This window comes from Astyanax mexicanus, chromosome 7, assembly GCF_023375975.1.
Source record: "Astyanax mexicanus isolate ESR-SI-001 chromosome 7, AstMex3_surface, whole genome shotgun sequence".
Taxonomy (NCBI): domain Eukaryota; kingdom Metazoa; phylum Chordata; class Actinopteri; order Characiformes; family Acestrorhamphidae; genus Astyanax; species Astyanax mexicanus.
Window position 1 is genome coordinate 41,731,525 of NC_064414.1, and position 25,136 is coordinate 41,756,660.

At 35.8% G+C, this 25,136-nt stretch overlaps 1 protein-coding gene across 4 annotated transcripts; it reads right to left on the reverse strand.

Moving 5' to 3' along the window:
• Positions 1–1,525: 1,525 nt before the first annotated feature.
• Positions 1,526–25,076, reverse strand: LOC103038724 (kynurenine 3-monooxygenase). Of its 4 annotated transcripts, none has more exons than XM_007258705.3 (17): positions 23,953–24,042; positions 23,659–23,745; positions 19,424–19,513; positions 18,573–18,642; positions 18,168–18,265; positions 16,335–16,424; positions 13,832–13,880; positions 13,467–13,554; positions 12,164–12,329; positions 11,902–11,973; positions 10,634–10,755; positions 9,691–9,838; positions 8,553–8,610; positions 8,110–8,192; positions 4,545–4,646; positions 4,385–4,444; positions 1,526–2,292 (listed from the first exon to the last, which is right to left on the reverse strand). In XM_007258705.3, the coding sequence occupies exons 3-17, from the start codon at positions 19,505–19,507 to the stop codon at positions 2,146–2,148; spliced, it is 1,437 nt and encodes a 478-aa protein (XP_007258767.2). In that variant the 5' UTR covers positions 19,508–19,513; positions 23,659–23,745; positions 23,953–24,042; the 3' UTR covers positions 1,526–2,145. The 4 variants fall into 4 exon arrangements, with proteins under 4 accessions (XP_007258767.2, XP_007258764.2, XP_007258765.2 ...); XM_007258702.4 differs by having other exon boundaries at positions 19,424–19,542; XM_007258703.4 differs by lacking the exons at positions 23,659–23,745; positions 23,953–24,042 and adding an exon at positions 24,940–25,076 and having other exon boundaries at positions 19,424–19,542.
• Positions 25,077–25,136: the final 60 nt, after the last annotated feature.

Sequence of the window (25,136 nt, forward strand, 5' to 3'; positions counted from 1 at the left end):
TTTCCACTTGGTTTTAATGAAATGATGACAGAAGGCAGAGGAAATTCGGAGATAAACAAGGTCTATATTAAGAAGAACTCTTTACCAGTGTGGGTTTAATGCTCAGCTCTCCCAGTTGCTCCATTCTGAATAGCACTGATTACAGCTGTGGGGAATCTTTTCAGACTGAATTAACATTGCTGAAACAGACGCACACCTGCTCAGGGGGCTCGTGCTGTGAGGCTAAACAGACCTGTTAGCTGAAAATTCGCCTGATGAGAGATAGTATGTAAACAACATATGGTTACTGCAATTTACCCATCCGTTACTCTAAAGGGGGATTCTCTAATGAAGCATTTGTGTCAGCATCTGTGGGTTAAAAAGGATTTAAAGGAGTGTGACATTTCATTAAGATTATGATACCACAGGACTACATGTGTATGATCCTTAAGGTCCCCTAAATGTTGTTCCTACAGCTTGTCAGGTTATAACCAACAAATTACCATTTACACTATATTTCCAAAAGTATTCGCGACCCATCAAAATATTTGAACTCAGGTTTCAATCACTTCCATGGCCAAAGATGTATAAAACCAAGTACCTAGACATGCAGACTGCTTCTACAAACATAAGTGAAAGAATGGGTCACTCTCAGGAGCTCAGTGAATTCCACCATGGTACAGAAATAGGATGCAGAACCTGTGCAACAAGTGCAGTTGTGAAATTTCCTCACTACTAAATATTCCACAGTCAACTGTCAGTGACATTATAACACAGTGGAAACGTCTAGGAATTGCAATTACAAGAGCCAGAGCAGGGTCAGCGGATGCCTCCAACCATTATGTGGCCTTCAGATTAGCTCTAGATTTGTAGAGTGTAGAGAATTTAAAAGCCTTATCCGGACGGGATTAGTTTCTCAGGGGGACGTCTGTAAAAAATATTTTACACTTCCACTCAGTGATAAAACTCTTGCATCCGAACTGCAATTGTAAAAAACAGGAGGACCAGTGAGTTTTTAGGCTCTCAGTCACATGACATTGCGTTGTCACATGAGTAATTGACTAACACATCAAAACATCAGAAAAGAGCTTGATAACACTCAATCTGTATTTGTGCTTGTTCTCTGATAGCTTATGGATATAGATATCATTGGGACAGTGTCGTCATAAGGACATGACAAACCAAAACCCCCAGCAGAAAATACATTAATTAATTTATTAACTTTTTTAGTATACACCACTGCCCCTTTGTATATTATTACAACCTCATTCACTGTTGCCATATTTGTTGTCCTATAGCTAGTTTATGAGAAAGGCAATTTTTGTGTGACTTATGTTATGAAGCATACAGTTATATAGTGCCATATCAGACATTCTGGACCAAAGTGGCAATTACAGAGTTACCATTCTCCTATTATAAATTAGTGTACCCAAGTAGTTTTGAGGTGGTTAATTAAAAGGGAAAATTATACCTAATGTTCTATTCAGACAAGTATTTTATATATGTATGTTATACTTCAGAAAAAAAGCAGTATAAAAAGTAATCATTTACTTAAATTTAAGATTTTATTTAGTTTAACAAATGTGATTAAACATTGAAACATGAACTGCGAGCCTGACTTGACATTATATAAGACAGAACCACTTTCTGTTTCAAATTGAAGTTTTTAATTGTTTAGATGGAAACAATCAATGTATAAAAGTGAATATTCACGAAACGCAGACACAAACACATGGACATGCCTCTAGCAGGTCTGAGCAGGCCAGTTTGGCCTCACAGTGGAATAACTAGAATAAAATTTTTTCTAATTACTGCCCACATCCAATTATTCTGCTAAAAATCACTGCCGCCGAGGGCTGGTCAATAAAGTAAAATCCAACCCAGCCCTCTCTTGGCTTTTTTTCTATCCAAACCTTTTTAAAACACCCTTGTCATTTCCTGAATACGAATGCACCACTGACCTCGTTCACTCTCTAAATTGATCTGATGTAATTCAAGCTCAAGGGAAGTTATTGATCTCTCAGAATTTTTGGATTATTGATTCAAACAAAGCTACAGATTACTTTGGGAACAGAGGAAATTTAGTTTCACTTGGACTTTTTGTCTTCAGAATGACTCAGACTTTCTGCAGAAGTGAAGAATGTCCTCATATCTCTCATCGTGCTCCTACTTTCGAAGCCACCCGAGGGCGAGAACTCGGTTCCACAGCTCCTCTACATTGATGGGGGGAGTTTTTGGCCGGTATTTCATAAGCAAATAAGCTCCTCCTGCAACAGACATTGTACCAAAGATCCACAAGCCCCGAGTAATCACCTGCAGAAAACAAGAAACATATTTACATTAGGATGTCATGATGCATCAGCCTTTACTTATTGCTTTACATTTAAAATGTACAGTTTTAAAGCAACAGTCTATAAGTTTTGTTTATTCAAAGAACTTAACACCTCTCTGGTGAGAAGTCTAGAGCATTTTTTTGTTTTTTGGAGCTCTTTACTGTGTTGCTTTTGCTTAGGTAACCAACAAAATATACCAGTTCCTCTTTCAGATACTGAGTATGTGACATAGGAAGACACATGGCCAAAAATAGCTTCTGCCAAATCCTACCAGACTTCCCTTTTGTTTTTTTAAATTGAATATAGTAGACATTTCAGAGACAGTTGCACCAACACACTGATACTATATACCAAGGGTCGGCAATAGGCGGCCTGCAGGTCAGATGTGACCCACAAGTATGAAACATCTGGCCCGTGAGGTTGTTTGAACTATAATGAACAATAATGAAAAAAATAATAATAATAAAATGCTTCTCTGGTGAACTTTTGTTTACTTTCCTCCCCAGTCTCTCTGTCACGCTCGGCGTGACTTTAGTTTTTGCCCGTTCTCGTTTTTCCAGCCATTCTTGAGCTCCCTATTTCCTTATAAAGGCATTTTTCCCGGCCGTGTCACAATTCACTAGCTGGGGCAGTGATAGTGTATTGGACCGCTACTTTCTTCTTGGGTTTACCTGCTTTGAGATCAACTGTTCTGCAAGTGGGTTCAACAACCCTCTGGGCTGGAGAGCTACTAGTCTGTAGCACTCCATCCCATTACAATTTTCCAAAACAGATTTTCTTTTTTTGTGGCCCGCCATGTAATGGTTTGGAAAATATCTGGCCCGCAGACAAACTTAATTGCCGATCCCTGCCATATACTATTTTTTTGTCCCATCACCAATAAAAAAGGACTTCTGCTTTAATAATACATATGCCAAAAGTGTTTGTAGGACAGTTGTCTAGTAAGAACAACTTTTGATTTTCTGAAGTTCTTTCTTTCAGTGCATAGTTCTTTTTAAAACCACTCAGCTGAAAGATATTTCTATTGCTTTTTAATTCTGTAGCAAAAATCCCTCTGGTTCTCACGGCCCAATTCCATATTGAATCTACGTAGGTCCTATTCTGGCCCAAATCCTCGGCTCACATGCAGACCAATTGCAACATGTATCAACACCTTTGATTGCAGAGTATGATGTGTCAGTTGTGGCACACCACATTTGCCAAGACCCTGGTTGAGAAGTGTAATAGTGTAATACAGCACTCAGCCCACACCACTTGAGCCAACCCCCCCGGCTGCAGAGTATAATATGTCAATTGGGTCACAGCACTTTTGCCAAGACCCCGGTTGCTGAGTATAATATGTCAATTTGCCCACACCTTTTGTGCCAACACACACAAGTTGATGAGTGTAATAAGGGAAAACATTCGTTCCACTTATGCCAAAACCTCAGTTGCTGACTAAAATATGGGAATCATCCCAAGCTGCTTGGGCCAACTCTCCATTTGCTGAGTATAAACACAATTTGGCCCAATCCCACACGGCCCTATATTACCCAATATCTGGGTAGATATTTTGTTCACTTCTGCTGTTGCAGTACATTGATCTATGGTTTTGTGAATGACTGCTCCTGCACAGAACATACAAGAACACCCTGCTGACCTTCTAATGCAGCTCAGGTTTACGCTCCTGCCAATTCTGTCTATTTTGGATCACCTTACACTTCGCCTCTGTGACTAAAATTGCAGTCATTGTGCAGTGGACTGAGAAATCCTTGGAAATGACCTTGTCGCATTGTCAAAGTCACTCCAGACAGGTGCTGCTGGCTAATCTAAATAGAACACAGCACTTTTTTTTGTCACATGCTTAAGTGGAACAGGCTTAGTCACCGTCTTTTCAGGTGCTGCTGAGACATCATTTTTAGCTTTGCTTTACCCTGTACTCTGTGTCCTTCTCAGAAATGTATTCAAGAAATCCTCAGAGGCTTCACACCGGCAGAAAGGACACCCTGCCAGGCAGCTCCTAATGTGTTCTAACAAGCACCTGTTTAAGGACAGACACACACTGACACACTTTCCTCCGTTTCTTACTGTACCTTGTTCTGCCATTGCCACTGGATCACTGCTTCGTGATAGCGTGTTCTGGTGAAGGTGATCTGAGAGGAAATATACATGATGATGCATATTAAACAGACTTTGAACATTTTCCAAAATACAACAGATGGAAGAGAATTTTTTTTCCAGAATTTGGCTTACCATTGTGTACAATGGGATGATTGTTTTTGGCATGATATAATTAAGTGCTCCATCCAAGTATTTGCGGAATAGGAAATATCTGGAATTGACGTGTGATCTCATCTACACAAGACACAAGAGCATAAAAGAGTAATGCTTTCACATATTTAACATTACTACATTAGATATGTTAACCTATGCACTGTTTACTTGTAAGGCACAGCGAGGTGAAAGGACCCTGTGGTTGGTTACTTGAAAACTGATTGATAGATGGTTATTAAAAGAATATTAAATTAGATGCATAAGTGTAAAAAAACGTTTTGGAAAGTTCCAGAAATAAACTGCTAAAATTTGGGGCAAAACTAATGTTTATTTGGTTCAGACAGTAGATACTTTAACCACACCCCCTTAACAACTAAGAAAACACACATTTACCACACATAAACATTGTTATTATTTAACTATACTAAATTATTTAGTATTCAAGTAAAAAATATATATTTACATGTTTTAAAAAAAACTCCAACCTACCTACTCACTAGGAGATTCCTATCACTTGCAATGCTTCCAGCACTAGGACGGTGAGGACAAGCGCATACCTCCTCCGATACATGCAAAATTAAACTGTCACCAGTGCAGCATTACTATGCAGTCAATGCGCTTGGAGGAAAGCACCAGATCCCCAGTTCTGATGCATCATCTAACAGATGCCAGTGCTGACCAGCATCACATTGGGAGTGATGAGAAGGGAAAGAGCACCATCTACCCTCCCAGAGAGAGCAGGGCCAATCCTCAGGCCATAATGTCAGCTTCTTAGTTCACTGAGCCTCTTGAAGCCCATTGCTTTGTCTTTTTAGCTTCATCTCACCACAGACAACCCAAAACATTTGGGAACCCTAATAGCAAATTAATACAGAACCTTCCAGGTAGATTTATCAATAGAGTTAGTTCTTACCAAAACATACAAATAATAAAAAATATATATATAGAGAGAGAAATGATACAACCACTCAGTTCTAACCTGAAGTGAGCTGTGACCTTAGCTGGCATGTAACTTTCCATTTATGTTGCCTCTAGTGTCAATTTACAATCCTGCAAACTGACACTGAGACGGTGATAAAGCTCTACATACAGGAGTGGATGAAGGTCCTATGAGGTCAAGGTTTTTTTTTTCTTTTTCTTTTTTTTTACAGACAAATATTCACTCATCAAATACCAAAACTCAATATCTTACAATATCTAATAAATTAGAAAGAATAAAAGAAGAAGCAATGCTGTCTATGTTCTATTTGCAAGATGTACCACCATATATATTACGGGTGCATTTGTATTTTATTTTATTTTTTATAATGTATTAATTTGTCCAGAGGTGGAAAAAGTACTGAAAAATTGTAATTAAGTAAAAGTACCTTTACTTTGCTAAAATTCTACTCAAGTAAAAGTAAAAGTACCCATCTAAAAATCTACTGGAGTAAAAGTAAAAATGTACTCAATTTAAAATATACTTGGAGTAAAAGTTACATAGTTACTTTTAATTATTTGATGTAAAAAAGTAAAAACAAATAATAAATTAAATTGTTTTTAATGAACTATTGTTCCACATAATAATTTAAACACTTCAGGCAGTAAATTTTGTTCAGACAACCCCATAAAACATTTTTAGTGGCATAGGTTTCTATGATGTTTTTTTTCCCAGCATTTTATTTTTTACTCAATTACTAGTAATTAGGAGTTTTCCAATGTAGCAAAGTAAATTACTTGTGTCAAAATGTACTTGAGTAAAAGCAAAATTACCTATTTTAAAAACTACTTTAAAAAATAGAAATTACTCATAAAATTTACTCAATTATAGTAACTTTAGTAACTTTCCACCCCTGATTTTTTCTAATCTAAATTTTAAAAGTCACCCATGGAGGAATAGCTCCACTGATTCCACTGGCCTGTAATCCATCACAGTTTTTATGGCACAATTTCTCAAAACTTGTCCAACTGCAAAGTGCTTTAACCAGGGCTTTCATTACTGTTAACAAGACCGAGGATATTCTTAGCACCTCTGCAGCTCAGCTCAAACGTGTCACACAATCGCACGTGAGAGCCAGTTCTAGTCTGTATGAATAGATGTAAATTGTCTCAAACGCTCAATTAGCTTAAAAATCCTCCCATTCATCCTTCAACTCTCCTATCAGGTCTCTGTTCTACCCATTTACCAGTGCACTGTCTGACATCTACCTACTGAACTGCAGCACAAAGGAGATTAATTGCAGAGCGCATTTATGAAATTTTACCTCAAGAAAGAGCTTAATGAGGAGATCAAAATTCCCTGAACTTTTTAGCTCGGGGATCCTGTAATTGTATCAAACCTAGAAAAATTCTCAGATATAGAAGAAATACCCACTGCAGAGACGCAGAGCAGAACTGTACTTTTAGTATATAGGTCATTCTAAAATGAGAAGGACATTTTGCAGCTCACACGTCCTTTCTTGTTTTTCTTAACCTTTTCGAATAATAATGAGTTACATAAATAATATAAAAATGTATTTTGAATTATTGGTATATACATTTTATACACTATATACAGCTCTGGAAACTCAATTAAAATAATGAGTTTCATTGATTTTACCAAATCGAAAATCTCTGGAATATAATCAAGATGAAGATGGATGATCACAAGCCATCAAACCAAGCTAAACTGCTTGAATTTTTGCACCAGGAGTGTAAAGCATAAAGTTATCCAAGAGCAGTGTGTAAGATGGATGGAGGACAACATGCCAAGATGCATGAAAATGTGATAAAAAACCAGGGTTATTCCACCAAATATTGATTCCTGAACTTTTAAAATTTTATGAATAGGTTACCTATAAACAGCAAAATCAGAGAAACTGATTTAGAAACTCAAGTGGTCTCTTAATTTGATCCAGAGCTGGTTATATATAATCTTAATATAATGAGAAACAGCCCACACATTATTTAACTGTCTGCACCTCCTGATTTATACATTCAATGTATAATTTACAATATGTTATAATGCAAAGTTATAAAATCCGTTGCATAGAATTACACTGATGTTTTGCACTTTTTGTGCACTGCTAATAATTTCAATAATTTAGATATATAGTTTATATTTGCCCCAATGTTCTGATTACTTTTTATCAATTATTGCACAAAACCTGCAAATGGTTTTAAAAAAAGATTAACAGTGACCAGCACCTGCATGACCTGCATGTCATTTCCTCTGGTAGGAAACATATGGAATATAGTGGACTTTGTTGAAATTCTAATCTTAACATTTTGTATAAAATGTAGTTTATACACCAACAGTACATTTTTTTGTTTGTCAAATATTGTCCAGTGATACTGCACAAATATTTTATCTAATTTTTAAGGAATGATAATATACGTTAACCAGTTAACTGTTAACTGTTAACTTACTGTCACCTGGTTTACTGGTTTAAATGGTTTAAACTGTTTAATATTAACAGTGTTGACCGATGAGTCAAACCCTTTCATACTTAAAATCTACACGCAGTTCAAAAATATATAGAGCATATATTATGGGTTAAAATGGCAAATAAAGAAAATATTTCACCTCAATGTAGTTGTACATTGCTAATTCACACATGGCGTGATCATCAGGTGCACGAACTCTGGAAAACTCTGGTAGCACTGCAGCTGCAAAAGAGAAATCCACGTAAATAAAATACTTTAGTCTTCTAGTCTTCTAGTGCAAACTTCACCTTTAGGAATACTTTTCTCAGCCACAACACAAAGCAAGCCTGCTAAGTGTAAATCATTCAGTAAATACCACATGCAATCAAAACACAGCTTAAGAGAACACAACCTGGCAACCTGACCAATGTGGAAAAACACACACACACACACAGGTTTTAACAGCAAACCAAAATTTTCCATGAAATCAGACTCTATGTGTTTAAATTACACTACAGGGTTATAAAGACATTGAATGTTAATAGTGGAAGGTGATTAAAAATGCATGACATTAGGTTGCTTGTGAACCTGAAACTGACGTACCAAAGTCTTCATTAAACTGATCCATGATCTCATTGAAAACAAGGCAGTCCTCAAAGCCCTAGAACACAACAGAGGATAATGATGAACGAGGCTTGGAAAGGTGACAGATTACAAGATACAATTACAGATCATTGATTACATCCAAGTGGATCTGTTTCAGTTTCCTGAGGATTTATTTTCTCTGGTCATTTTTCACAGTGTTCAGGTAAAGCTCAGTGTTTAACTCTGGCTGAGCAGTGCCCAAGCAAACTGCTTTTATATTTTATCATCTTAGCAATTACTTTTTACTGCACTTCACCTGTATCATCACTTTGTTGCATCCATTTCCAAAGTTTATTTTCATTGCTACAGACGAGCTAAAACTGCAATTGTTTCAGTTGTCAATACATTTTTTGTTCCTTAAAAGTACTAGCAGTTATTCTTAATGCTAGTGCATATACTATTCTACACATTTACAACATGAGATGCAGGAAAAGACCTCCTGCAATATAAGAAACCTGACCCACAGGTAGGAGGCTATGCTGAATTAATGCCAGGACTACAGGCTGAGAAACAGCTTCTTCCCAGATGCTGTAAAACTTGACGAATGACATATCTCGCTTAACAATCTGCTGTTATTTTATTACTGTTATGACATCAGGGCATTGATGCAATTTGTACTGTATTCTGTAATTTAATAGGATATAATGCACTGGCATGCCAAAAAGTCATGGGATAGCAGTATGTAAATTGATCATGACATGTACAACTGTACAATTTATGAGATATTATCTTGTGAGTGAGGTTGAACAGAACAGTGGCAGTAATAATAGTGACTAGAGGCATCTGGATAAAATTGTCAGGCTAAAAGAAGACTAGGGACAGAAATCATCTGCTTTTAGCTTTAAAGTCATAGAACACAATACTAGTTCCTGTCCCATGACTAATGGCATGTTATTATATAAGTAATTAATATAATAAACAATACCATATCTCACTCCCTTTATATAGAACATTTTCTAAAATAAAAAACAAATTTTTAATTCTATCACATTTTTAGATTTTTACTTTTGTTTTATTTATTTGTATGTATATTTGAATACAGTACAGTACAATGGAATAAAAATATTTTAATTTTTTTTGCTTTGATAATACTCACTGCGTTCATGCCCTGACCATAGAATGGCACCATTGCATGAGCAGCATCCCCCATTAGGACGCATCTGTCCAACATGTGATAAGGGGAGCACTTCACCCACACCAGGGCCTGAGCAGGCAGCAAGAAAAAGTCTCTCTTCAGTGCCTCCCTGAAAGTTAAACAAACAATGGTGAGAACCAGAGATAACCTTCTTTTTTATGGGTTCAGCAAGCTAAATATCATTTGAATTAATATGCATAATGCATTATGAGTCAAATATTGTCAGAACTGTCCAAATTCGCAAGATTTTTACAAACATATACTGTAAATATTTGTGTTGACAGTTCAGTCCAATCATTCTGACATTAATTAATTCTGTTCTTCTCAACAGGGAGCCTAAAGCAGCCCAAAATAATCAAATGATGCACAACCACAGTAGGAATTCCTAATATCTTTCCTACTAATACCACAAAACATGTGTATTACATCAGTGGATATTTCTTTTGCTATAAAGTACAAAACATAGTTTGATCCTGGGCCAATTGAAGAGAACTGCAGTGTCTCTGGCATTTAAAACAAGCAGGCTGCTCAGATAAGAACAATACTACATGTACTTTCAAGTAAGACATCAAATAGAACAGGGTATTCAGACACTTTTCAGAGCCAGAGTCAACTGAACTTTATTCCTGTGAGGATTAAATGAGCAGCACAGCTCAACACTTTCTCTCATATCTGTGACCTGAAGAATTACTGTCCTCCACAAATTAAAAACTCATAACTCAGGGCAGTGTATCTCTTTGCCTGCAATTTCACACTTCATGGACAGCAGGCTTAGGCCTTTTGCTGTGGTGACTCACAATAAGGACTACAGACAGGGAGATGAACTAAAACTAGAGAGAGAGAGAGAGAGAGAGAGAGAGAGAGAGAGAGAGAGAGAGAGAGAGAGAGAATAAGCATTTCTTACACTCCTATGAGTGGGATGGAATCAGGGAAGTGCTTCTGAAAGAAAGCAATCAGCTCATCGCCCGTGGTGATTTTCTCAAAGTCCTCAAACGGCATGAACAGCGTGCACGTGAATGTCTTGTCCTGTAACACACAGTGAATGGATTTTCAGAAAATCTATCTGTCAGGAACCTCAGTATGCAGCGCATGTAGGAGGACGTGCCAAGTCAAGTCAAACTTGCAGAGTGCTTTTTACAACTTACGCTTTCATAAAAGGCTATGTCCAGACTGCAGGAAAACCAGATTTGTTTCTCAAATCAGATCTTTGAGATCTGTGGTACTGAGGTTGGCATCAGTAACGAACCTTTAGCATTCTTATTGGACACCTGCACTTTCATCACTCGGGATGTGATGAGGTTATTGTTTGTCACATTGTGAGGGATGTAAAAGACAAGTTAAAATCTGCATCTAGACCAAGATGCATCTGTGTAAATCCTGTGAAAATTGCATTTCAAAGCAGATTTTCAGGACTGCACTGACTTTGGGCTTGATTATAACACAGTGGACCAACACCAGCAGATGACATGACTCTCCAAACAATCACTGACTACCCTGCAGGCACGTAACAGTATTAGACGTTTTCCTGACGTAAAATATTTGTCGTTTGACGTCATGACCAACATTCAACTTGAAATTAATGTCTATTGGACGTTGGTGGCCAGCTGGGTATCAGTAAATTTTGCATTTGATTTGGAAGTCTAAAATCAGTGCAGTGTTTTCCCGGAAAATCTTACAGCACTTCTTGCTTCCCTCTGCTGACAACTTTTATGGAGATCGGATTTCATTTTCCAGCAGGACTTGGCACACTGCCCACACCCAAGATCCAGTTGGTCTTATTTAATATTCTAAATTTCTGAGACACTGAATTTTGGGTTTTCATTGGCTGTAAGCCATAATCATCAACAATAAAAGAAATACACATTTAAAATAGATCACTCTGTCACATCTATATAATATATGAGTTTTCCATTTTGAATGGAATTACTAAAATAAAGTAACTTTTCAATGATATTCTAATTTTTTGAGATACACTTGTATATATTTATGTCATCTGGTTATTATAGTGACGTATGACAAGAGAGAAGCTGCCATGAGTTTCTGAAAACTCAAAAAAAAAAAAAACTGGATGCAAAAAGATGGACCCAGGCTTAGAATCACTCCTACAGATATGCTTTCTATGATCAATTGTATATAAAAAAAGAAAATATATATAGAGAGACTAACACTCACCACGTTAGGGAGAGCTATCATCATGAAGGTGTTCCTGGGCCAGATGTGCAGAAAATTAGGCTCCATTGCAAACTAGGAACAAATACACAGAATTCACCAGTCACTACACAGGAAGCTACATTTCTATAATGAGCACTTTAATGTTTTGTATAAAATATACACAATGCAATAAAAGCATATACCTGTGTTTATAAAAGTATGTATATACAGAACTGAATGACAAATGTTGTGGAGGAGGTTTAAACTGGTTTTAACCACTTACATCACCATTCCTGGGAGGCATGGTGAGCTCAATGTACCCATGAGGAATGTAGGTCTGACTGTAGTCGAAGCGACTACGCCGTAAGAACTGCTTTCTGGTAGTAGAGAAAGCACCATCGCAGCCCACGATGAGATCTGCCTCAAAATCCCTTTCAGCTCCATCCGGCCTACAATCACCCAGAGAACAAATATCCACAGGTTCTAAACCAGAACAGATCTATACAACATTAGGAACATTTAACTCCACAAAATACTTTTAATGAGGTTTACTTTGTTTAAAATGACTACCAGCTGTTTAAATCATGTCATTCTACTTTGCAGAAACTGAACAAAACTGAAGGAACATCTGAAAAAGTTATATTTTGGGATTACTGCCAAGTCCCAGGCATTTTATCCATTTGTTTTAACTTCAGCATTCGTCAGACCTCAAATGTTCAGCTGTTTAATCCACATCTTGGCCCAAAGAGTCTGTAAAAAAAACTGTCAAAGTATGCAAAACCTGTACACCACAGAGGAACATGAAGCTGAGTGCAGCAGAATACATTCAAAATATGAATTAACCCCTTACAATGCCCTGTCCCCCTATATAGGCTTAAGGTGTAGGTGATACAAACCCCCTTTATATATATATATATATATATATATATATATATATATATATATATATATATATATATATATATATATACTGTATATATATATATATATATATATATATATATATATATATATATATATATATATATATATATATATATATATATATATATATATAACTACACAGTGCCCATTGTAATTGACGTAGGGTCAGAGAGGGTTAATATTCTATCTCTAATAAATCTTTAAGTATTACAGTTAAAATCAGATTCAAATGTATAAAAATGACTAATCACTAAACACATCTTAAACACATAAAAATCAGTCCCTTCCTCATAAGAGTTAAGACATAACTGAAAGTAAAACACATTGAGTATCTGATACCTCCACTGAAATATTACAAATATGGTAATATGTTAAATACATTAAAGGTAAACCAAGAAAGATGATCTATAAGACTCCTCCTAACTGGTCATTTATGAACACACTTACTAAAAAACAGTGCTGGAGGGGTGATTTACTGTATCTACTGTAAGAGCATTTACTTTCTCAGCTTCCATTAAAACATCATCTTTCTCAACAAAATCACACAACAGGTTTCTCCTAATGTGGACACATTTAAACACTCAAGTAAACTGCATTTTTCTGATGCATGTGAGCCAATAAAAGGTCAAGAGAACAAGGGAATAACAGCACACGCTATTTACCCATGAAAGGTCATGGTCCCTGTTTCTGGGCTCCAGTCAAGCAGCTTGTGGCTAAAGTTCAGTTCTGTGTTTGGGTAAGTCTCCACCACTGCAGTGAAAAAGCAAAATATAACAATATCATTACAACCACAGTAGAACACATACTTATGTACAGTGCAGGACTGTGCATATAAAATAATGAAATATTTAAGTTTAATATGAAATTTAATTAAGAGTACAGTTACTAGAAAACCTAGAATGATTAGGCACAAGAATGCGCTTCAAATAAGGATTCATGGCAAAATTACATATTACATGCCATAAAGCAATTTCCAACTAATGAACAGAAGGAATATATTTGCATTTGTATATATTTGTGTAAATACCTGATAGTAGCTCTTTGTTAAGATTGGCTCTGCCAACAGAGAGGATGTACTGAAATGAAGAGAATAAGAAAAGCTGATGTTCAACAGAAGAACAAAATAAATATTTTGTTCTTTGTATATGTCACATACTAAATACATTTATAATACATGCTAAGAAAATCAGTTACTTATATTTACATAGTATAAACATATAGTTTGAGTGTTTGGCAGTGTCTGATTTAGAGCAACTTACAATGAAATCAGGTTTACAAAGGTAATTTAATGTCTAGTATGGAATCAAACCCCAGTCTACTTACATTTTTGGTGCAATATCTTCTTTATTGAAAAAAGTTGACTTTTTTTATTTATTTTTTTTATATATAAAGACAGTACTGGTCAGCTAAAACTGATTTAAGTGTGAATATTTAAATCCAGTAAAATCAGTGCATTCTACTGTACTCTAGGTAAATAAACCCTGTTATTATTTTTTGTATTAATTTTTTTACAAAAAAATTAAGAAGAGCATTATCGAGGTACGCCTGTATCTATGAAAGTACACTGGCCATAGTGATGTTAGATTTATGTGTGGCTGCTCCAGAGCGTCTTGTTATTTTGGTAACACTTTTCTATGGCAATTAATCAAGCTGTTCAAGCGCAACTGAATGCGTGTGTCAGTGATGGATGAACCTTGAAGTATCTCAACACACTCATTAAAAGTGGTGTCTGGATATTTTGCAACTGAATATAAACAAGCATAAAATAAAACCTAAAATGAAAGTTTGTCTCAGGCACTCTTAGGATGCTGCAGCCTCATCAGCATCCTTACTTCCTATAGAGGGTAAAAGAATATATTTATATATATTACTTCAAAGGATATTCAGCTTTGCAATATTGTGTTTATTTTCAAACACAGTATACTTTTTAAATTATTAGTTCACAAGTAAATATTGGTTTCAGATAGTGGTTCATTTTGAGTGGAAGTGTAGTTTTCTTTTACTTATGTGTACTTTTTAATATTATATGAGATTATTCTTATGATATTGGCTTGCTTGCAGTTTTGCTGGCATATATTGTGATATAATAAACTATAACTCCTGTTTTGAGATTTGCATTATATTGCCAAGTTCTGGCCAATACACAGCCCTATTTCCCAAAGTCCTGATATGACATATTGCATCCTCCAGTGCAGTACCCTTAAGATCTATTACGCACCGTCTGGAGCCCTAAAGACCTGACACAGACTGACCTGGGATCTAATAACATCAAACGACAACAGTAAAAGAGGTCCACAGTGAGAGGATCCTGTTTCTCACCAGGAGTTCATGCCAGGTCTGCACCTCATGCATGGAGTGAACATTAATCCAGTGTTTAAAACACACACTTTATAAAAGCACTCTTTAACTGTGAAAGAAGACCATTATGAGACTGACAGAGTTTCAGCCTTTGACCATTTCTCCATCATTCTCTCTGCTCTCTGACAGACTGTCTCTTTTTTATAGTAAGAGGATTAGTGAGAAGCACTAATAAGTTGATGATTTAAATGCAGTTGCACTACTTGGTTTAGGATCCTTAATAGTCCCATCTGCTGTGCTCTCTCTGTAATTATACTCAGCCTCGGCTTATTAACCATAAGTGATTCTGCTGGCCGAAGCATCTGCAAGGCATCTGAGGTAAGAAATCAAAGACCATTTTAATCATAGTTAAAAAAAAACAAAAATACAGCTCTAGAAAAAAAGATACCACTTAAACAAATTACCAAATTGAAAACCTCTGGAATATAATCAAGAGGAAGATGGATGATCACAAGCCATCAAACCAAACTGAATTGCTTGACTTTTTCACCAGGAGTGGCATAAACTTATCCAAAAGCAATGTGTAAGACTGGTGGAGGAGAACATGTCATTATGCAAGAACACTGTGATTAAAACCCAGGGTTATTTCACCAAATATTGATTTCTGAAAAAAATATGAATATAAACTTGATTTCTTTGCATTATTTGAGGTCTGCAAACTCTGCTTCTTTTTTGGTATTTCAGCCATTTCTCATTTTCTGCAAATAAATGCTCTACATGCTCCATATCTCACATTTTATTTTATTCTACCTTCTCTATATTCTGTCATTCCTTTAACTTATACTCAAGAGTTTTGTAGAGCACATTAGAGTCACTATATTTTATTGAAGAAGATGTATAACCCTATTACTTAACTCAACCTGATAGTATCTTTTCTGCCAACTCATAGAAGTATGTGATTCCAAAAAAAAACACTAGAGGATGCTGTGTATTTTTCTAGCATGCCTTTTCATTCCTCAAATGTGGATTGATTTACATGTGGACAGTTTTGGTGGAATTTGTAATGGTATTTTTTTTTGGTGATTTTACTGATTAAATACTCTAGTTTGACCTGACAATTAACAGATGAGTGTGTTTGAGCTGGGAAAGCATCTAACTGTCCTGGAAAATGGGCTCTTCAGTGCTCCCAGGACTTGGTATGGATTAGCCAGTTTCACAAATAAAGGCTTTACCTGACCCTTTCTTCCATAAGGTATGGGTGAACATTTTCCACTCAGACTGTGGATCATGCGAGCACGCATTGGGATGCCCATAGATACAATCTGCAATGAACAGAAACAAAAAGACAACATATGAAACTCATTAAATGACACTGTGGTAGGATTTCACCATTTCAGCATTCGGTTGCCAAATCTGAAGGAGAAAGGAAATTGAAAAGTCTAGTCTAGTGAAGGGTCACATAAGTGTATCAGAGTGCCTTGTGACGCAGATGCAGCCAAGGCATACATAACACCTGTGTTCTCTGTGTGCCAAGCATAAGGCAGCAGAATACAGAAATAAAGAAATGTCCCCAGTGTGTATAAACGAATATTTCATCATAAACCTTCTTCTCTAGAGAAGAAAAATATGCTTAAATATTTCAACCTGTCTAGAGTCCAGAGCAGTGTCTCATACTGACTTAAGTATATTCTGTGTACTGCTTTATAAGCTGTGAAAGTCATGCGAGCATGCGAGCAAATGTTACACATATGGTAACACTTTTATGGAGTGAATTTTGTGCCAAGAGTTTTACACAAAAAAATAAAATCAGCAATCAAAATTTTAAGAATCAAACGGCAAAATTGTATGTTGCAAATTCAAAAAAGAAATAGCAAATATATATTTTTAAATATACTTGGTCACTTCATTATCCTTTGCAGTCATTAGAGAATTATTTCAGTTTGGATTTTGCCAGTCTTTGCTTTTATTTTTGTGTTTTTGTGAATTGTCTGTGTATTTTTTTTATTTTTCTGTTAAAGACTTTTGCTAATAGCACACCTTGCTAATGTGAGCTTTTTAATGGAGTGAAACACTTGCTTAGAGAATAAATATAACATTAACTTTTGTATGAAATTTAATTGTAAAAGTATCTGCTGCTGTTATGCACTGAAAGCTGTACACTTCCGTGTTTGGAACAACGTTTGAAGCTGGCGGGGTGGGCGTGGCCAGTCTCAGACGAGGGTTCAGGGAACCCTTCGGTCCAAAACCAGCTGACCAATGGAGATTCAAGGAGATCGCCTTCTTATAAGCCCCGCCCTGTGCTAAAACTTAGAAGCAAAAAAATGAAGCAGAAGCAAAGGAGAGATTCCAGAAGCAAAAGTCTTTAGCAGAAAAATGCAAAAGAAATCCACAGAAAATTCACAAAAACAAAAATAAAAGCAAAGACTGGCAAAATCCAAACTGAAATAATTTTCAAACAGTTGCAAAGGATAATAAAGTAACCAAGTAAATTTGAATATACATTTTTGCTATATATTTTTTTCTTTTGAATTTGCAACATACATTTTTTTCTTTTAATTCTTAAAATTTTGATTGTGAATTTCATTTTGTTGTGTAAAACTTTTGGCACAAAATTCATTCCATACACTTTACTCATCCATGTGCACTGTTCAAATTCAAAACAATAAAAAATGTTTGCTTAACCAAAGGTACCTCTGCCTTTTCATCATTAACATCACCAGTATTATAGAATGAATACTGTACCATTTTACTTTGAGGAATAATGCTTAAGTAACGCTGAATATTCTTGTTCTAGGAGGTGTTTGCTGACCCTTTGTTTTTTACCACAATTTCCCAGACTAACATGAAGACCTGCATGAACATCATTAATAACTCATGCCACTAAATTACATTTGTACATTAATTACTACATAAACTAATACATTAACACATGTATAAGACATGTTACTTAATGCATATTCATGATGACTCACGATGCATTATGTGCATGAATTAATGATCACTCACTTATGAAATACTGCATGAATTTACCAGCTGAAAGTGATAGGATATTAAACTGAGCATACCTTCTCCTCAATCCCAATGTGTTTTAATGCTTGACGCCCCCTGTGGGAGAGGGCGAGGTTGATGCTTCTGCCTTTCACTACTTTGGCACAACGGATATCTGAAATCAGTTAATCAAATATTACTTATTCATACTTTACAGAATAATAATTCCATAATTAATCAGCATTTTCAATAAAGTCAAATGTGAGTTGCTTAATATGGACCCTTGCAGTGAATTACCATATTTCAACTATTTTTTCTTTTGGGAGAAATCTATTTTTTTTAAAAGATGGATTTACATATAAAAGTGCTCTATTCCGACCTATGAAATGGATGATATGTGGTTATTTGTTGAAAGGGCTTAATTAAAGTTCTATAAATTCTATAAAATTCTTGTGATGATCCAGTGTAATTAAGGTGCTTACCTTCTCGATATTCGAAGAGTGCAACATCAAAACCTCTCTTTGCAAAGAAGGAAGCACACAAGGCTCCGACCTGAATTTGGAAAGTTCAGAGGCATATGGATATGAAAATGTGTGACTGAAAATACAATGAACATGCAAAATTTAGTTAATAATTATAAATAGATTATATATTTTCTATATATTCAACTAAAGTGTCTTTTTTAAGTTTTAAGTAGGCTGTAAAGATGTAAATAAACTTTTTATAAGTTTAAAGAACCTTCAACAACATGATATATATCAACATAATATAACATTAATATATCAAGGTATGAATGTTCTTTAAGCTTTGAAAAGGTTTTATAGTTTATGCCCTTCAATGATTTTACTTAAATCCCTATTGATTGCACTTTTAATTTTTAATTATACATAGGCAAGCAATCTTTAATGTAATAATTAATCAATAAAACTGCAATGAATTATAATAGCAATCCATGTATTTATTATATATATATATATAATATATATATTATATATATATATACATATTTAGGAGGGAAGAACTAGTGCAGAGATTTGCTGGTATAACTGGCTTCTGATGTCAATCATTTACTAAGTTTCATAATCATTTTGTAAATGATTGACCCTATTTGCCACTGTCTTTGATTTAGTATACACTACAGTCACTAATAATCACTCAAAGGTAGGTTGACTAAATCCACACAAGTATCCATTAAGATATTAATGCAACAATAACCAACTCGAGCACTTAGACTAACGGTTTATGCCTTTTTATATTTCTGTCCTATCACATGAATTTCAGCAGCAGCAGTAAATCATGAACACTCATTGTCATAAAGATATGAATATCTTACCAAACCGCCTCCCACTACTGCAACTTTCTTCTTGCCAGATGACTTTTTCTTCTTGGCTGAGAGGTCCATGCTAGCTCTGTCCATGTTTCTCTGGAACGGTTCAGAAAGTAGCTCAGTGTCTGAGTGGATATAGAGCACCTGTTAGAATAAGCTTCCCTGGGTTACAGAATATGGCAAACGTGCAAGAAGTAAAGTGAAAAACACTTCTTATCTGTCATTTCTGTGTCCCCTGCAGTCCCACTCATGTGTAAATACAGGAAGACACAGTTACGCTAAAGTAAAGGTTCAAAGCCCGGCAGCACACAGGAGTCAAAGATCAGTCCGCTGCATCAGATTTTTAACTAAGTAGACCTTATATCCAATTATTAAAATTAATTTTAGATCAGTAGTTATCCTAAACATTTACTGTTGCAGTACAGAGTCTCCAGTTTATTATATCACAGCTTAAACGTTTAAAAGTTAATGATATTACCTGCAACCTGCAACCTGCAGTAGCAAACACTTTTAGAGAAATTGTTTAAAACCCTCCATGCTCAGAGGAATGTCTTCAGTTCTTTTAGTTAGGGTACATATCTGTACTGTGTTTTTCCACATATTTGTATGCTACAGTGTTTGAACTTTGGATGAACCAAATGTACACATACAGTACCTTTCTTTCTGTCAGTAAAGGGTGAACATTTTTACTCTGCAAAACACACCTTCCCAGTGACAATTAACCCTTTCACCACCACCACCCTGTCCCCAGGAGTGTGTGCACTGCACTGTTCAAAAAGACAAATATTTTAAAGGAATAGTTCTATAAAAAATATCTTTGTTACTTATGTTATGTGTAGTTGATCAGCCAGAACATTTTTGAAATGTGTGATTAGTAGATCATAAAATATGGTAGGCTAAATGTGTTAACAAGCACTGGACATCCAAAAAAACATTCCCTATGCTGGTTAAGAGTTTTTCTGGATGACCAGCTGGTCTTGAGCTGGATTTGTTTCAGCAGGGAAGTCACCAACTCATCTCAGTAAATGTTTTTTAAAAAATCTTTATGCTTCCTAAAGACTGAAGACATTTTTGCCAGATATCCTTTTTTTAAAAGAGCATTTTTCTAAAGGCTACACAGCTGTTCAGTCCAAATCTTGAGTTTTCTTCACATTGTCAGTTCTACACACCTATGAAATAACTATGTAAGCAAAGTATAATTTTTTAATTAATGTGAATATACTTTATTTGAGGTACCAGGACACCTTTAACCACATTTTGTTATAAACTGCAGTCCTTGGCCTGCTTATTTTGAAAAACAAAGAAATTAAATACTTCTATTAAAGACTGTTCTGTCTTTTGCACATTTTGGGTACAGCATGGCTGATTGGGTACAGCTGGCTGACTAACTAGCACTGAGCTGTGGAGCAGAGATTACAGATTGACCAAGTAAATTAAACAGTGACAGACAGATGCCTGAGCTGAGCTGAGCTGACCTTTACTGCTCTACTCTGCAGTAACACAAAGTCAATTTGAAGACCAGCTGGTCATCCAGAATAAAACATACCCTATGCTGGTCAAGAGCTAGTTAACAAGCTAGCCAACCAGCATAAGGTATGTTATTTCTGGATGACCAGCTGGTCTTGAACAAGAATCTGCACTAACCTAATCAAATCAATTTAAGTCTGATCATCAATTATAGTTCAATTTAAAGCTGTTTCTAAATTTCAGAATAATTCAGTTGTTGACACAATATTAATGTGTAAATATGTGACACTGGTGGTAAGAGCCACACAGAGAAAACAAATGTTTACACATTTGCTAACCTTTACACTACCTGCTTTATGCTGAGCTTACACTAAATTCTTTTTAAGTGAATTTCACCTTCACAGACAAATTTCCAGTGTGGGGATGAAATCATGAGAGTTCACGTTTTTTGTCAAGTTATCTCGATTGTTCAGTGTAAGGTGGTTAGGATTAAAGGTTTAAGTCAGTCTTTTTCTCGTCCTGGCATTCATATAAAATCAACCGTGCCTAATATTATAGTAATTCTTGAGATTGGGCTTACGCAAATAGGGATGTAAACAACCAATAGGAGAGCTATGGGAGGCAAGCGCTGGAACGTTTGCGGAACTGGACATGGATGAGACTTTGGCTACGTTCATCTTCACGGTTCATATTCACAAATGTAAGTGACCTGTATCTGTGTGTAATTTTAATGAATCTGTTTTTGAAATGTCTCACATGCACACATTGATTTGTGTATAAATGTCGCCTTATTTACTGTTGTTGAAAAGAAAATGAAAGGCGGGTCAACACCCACCTCTCGTCCGGGGTACAACTCCCCTGCGTGTTCGTTTGATAGTGAGAGTCAGACAGGTGGAGTGAAGTTGAAAGCAAACCAAGTATTTATTACAAAGTACTGGATCCAGGAGAACATACAAAACCAATTATTAGCTGTCTCAGAATAAGTTCTGACCCCCCTCTAATCTGACTCCATGTTTATACCCCAAATGACGTGAAACCTGCTGATGAGGCGTTGCTAAAATCATCTCATGTTAGCATGCGTAATTTCACGTGTTAGTACTCAAGTTTCACAGGTCTGACCGGACCACTAGTGTTTGGCCTTGACTGTATCCAGCCGGACAGTGTGGTATTGTTTCAAGAATTGACTGGGTCCAGTCAGACAGTGTGATATTGTTCCAGTAATTAGACAGTGCCGCCCTCCCTATGTGCGCGTGTCCTCCTCCCGCTTTGGTAGGTGAAGGACTTTGCACGCACAGAGAGAGAAAGGCCGCACTGTTCGTCCCGAAGTCTCCTTTGTATCAATTTAGTTCATACAGAGTGCACTAGCTGATGATTGATGGCCGTTAGTCAGAAACATGCAGTGAACGAAATGCTTCAAGCATAAGCTACACACGTCACACAATGGATTCCATATATTATATGTTAATGTGTTAGTAGCGCGTGGTTAGTCCGCCATATAATAGGTCCTATGTGTTAGTAAACGCCTTATGTATCATGTGGGTTAATTTGTCATAATAAGGTCGGTGTTAGTCACATGCCTGATCAAACAATGTTTTACTATATATGTAAAGAATATATTGTGATTATTGGTTAATCTTCTATATAAATGCGTGTAAAATACACTGTGAGTAATAAAAATGATCAAATACAATGTGAGTATTGGTTAATGCATATAGAATACAAGGTTTCACACAATGATTATGTAATTATAGATACTAAGATAAGTAATCATAATTGAAAGATATTTGTCAATACACTCAAGGTAAAATAAGCAGTTACTCTTCATTACCAAAAACAAAAAACATCATATTTGAGAGAACACTTGTTGCTTTATAAAAATTAATTGGATGCGTTTGCATCTCATATGTGGAGCATCTTTTGCTGGAGTGGAGAGTAAACAGCTGGTCTGAAGTCGAGAAGGTGAAAAAAGGCCAGGTGGTTTGCTTTAGCTGTTTTTCTTTTTGCAGCTATAGCTGCACAGCTGCACCCAGAGATAGAGTGTGGGTACGAGAGAGAAGCACAGCGCATGTGTAAAAGCAAAAATACACATAAATTCCAATTTGACTGTTCACATTTATGTCGCATGTCCATGGACTGCATGCGTATTTGATTTAGGATCACATATGGAATTGACTCAAATCAAATTTGGCACATTTACACAACCATGAAAAAATCTGATCTGAGCCACATTGAGGAAAAAAACCTGATTCATCCTGGTAATGAGAACGTAGCCTCTGGCAATGATTTAGAAACCACAAGTATACCAGAGTGTACAAAAGGAGGAGAATCTGGTGGAGCTGTGGAATGAGCAAGAGTGTCTTTCTGACATGTCTTCCCATTTATACTGTGACCGAGTGAAAAAGATATTAATCTTTTATTTAAAAAAATAAATAAAAACAATTTTATATATAAATAATCTCAGAAAGAATCTAGTTGCAGTCTTGAAAATAGTGACCCTGCTGCACGATCCCCACTCTTTGCAAAATCTAAGCCCATGCTTTAAAAAGACTTTAGACTATTAAAATGTTTTCTTTTTGAACTCGTCTAGTGTAGGTTAGCGTTATGCTGGTGAACCTGTAACCTCAAACCCACACACTGGGGTGATTGATCTCCATGAAGAGTAGTAGAATTTATGATATGCAGTTTCACTTTCATTTAAACTGCTCTGATACTAAAACATGACGTCAGAAACTAGAAACTTTAAAACAGAGGGAGAATGTTTGACGGTTTCATACCTGAGAGCTCCTGCCTCTGCACACCTGATACAAATCAGCAGGTGATCAGCATTCAGATCTCCTTACTGAACCAAATTAACCCACAAACTATATAAAATATACATATAAAAAAGATATGTTAGTATTTTGAGGGTTAACTACAGGACAGCATTAACCCACCAAATTAGGAAAACTAATAACTGTCCACACAGATTTAATATAAAAAAAATAAACAGTAAAATAAGATGTATAGCCAGAACACTAAATTCATCTCTCTCAGAATTTAAACGATAAACAACAGATCACACGACTCACCAAGCCTGAGCTTCAGCAGGAAAAAGAGGAAAAAGCACTGAGAGAGACAGAAACCCCGGAAGAGCTCAGAGTTTTCTGTTATCTGATCTTAAAACCACAAACCAAAAAAAAGAAGAAATCCATGAGGGTGAGACTGTGTGATTGTATTCAGATTAATCAGCAGCTGCAGCTTCCTGAGAAATATCATCATCATCATCATCAACCTCATCATCTTCAGATCACACAGTGAGAGAGTGGATTTTAGTTATTAATAAAAATAAACTCCTCAGAAACAGGTTTGGCTACAAGTTTGTATGTTTTTTGACATGAATACACCAAGGTGCACACAGAGCCTTCACAGATTAAATCAGACCATTTTCAGGCAAAGTGTATTTCAATATATATATATATATATATATATATATATATATATATATATATATATATATATATATATATATATATATATAGTGCTGCTCGTCCCAAGCATTCAGTCTTCCACGACCACCGAATGTGTCTTTCCACATGTTTTTTCTTAACAACTGAGAAGCTACTCACTGCATCAGATAGGGTTAAAAAAACTTGTTGCAGTAATTACAAATTGGAGGCTCTTATATATTTGCTTAATTAAATCCCTGTGATGTTTTTTTTTTGGCCAGGCAGCATATAATAAGTATCAGGACCTGAAGCAATACTCACATATAACATTCAGTAAAATACAGATGAAGAAGAATTTTAGGTATGTGTTTTTCAGAAATGTCTTTCAGCAATGCAAACTCTGAAAAGGCCATTATGAATTAAGAATTCACTTCACTATGATTTTGTTCCTACATAAAAAACAAAGAGAAGTTATTTTACTGAAATAACCTACCTTGTCTTATAGGAAGGAAACAAAAAAATGAAAACTTAAACAAAAGAGACAGTTACTGATACTGACAAGCACATCATTTGTAGAATGCTCAATTTACCCTATCTAAATAAAGGATGTAACAGCACATAAATACTTGCCTGTGTGTTCTTGCTGTTGTTCTTGTTGAAGACTTACTGAAGTGTCACTCTGTGACAGGATGTTTTTTTATTTATTTATTTAAATACATGTGTGTCCTCCTAAATTGCACTAGGACAAATAAGATGGCAGGGTCTTACATGGGTTCAGAGACTCAGAAAAGTTTAATTCTTTCAATCTGTACCTTTAAAGTGATGTA

Bases quoted from the DNA above. Each gene is read 5' to 3' on its own strand.
- LOC103038724 (XM_007258703.4), bottom strand. From the start codon at position 19,507: ATGGACAGAGCTAGCATGGACCTCTCAGCCAAGAAGAAAAAGTCATCT. The intron at 8,193-8,552 runs GTACGTCAGTTT...TCTCTTTTGCAG, and splicing joins TCAGTTTAATGAAGACTTTG to CTGCAGTGCTACCAGAGTTT. The intron at 4,445-4,544 runs GTAAGCCAAATT...ATTTCCTCTCAG, and splicing joins TCATCCCATTGTACACAATG to ATCACCTTCACCAGAACACG.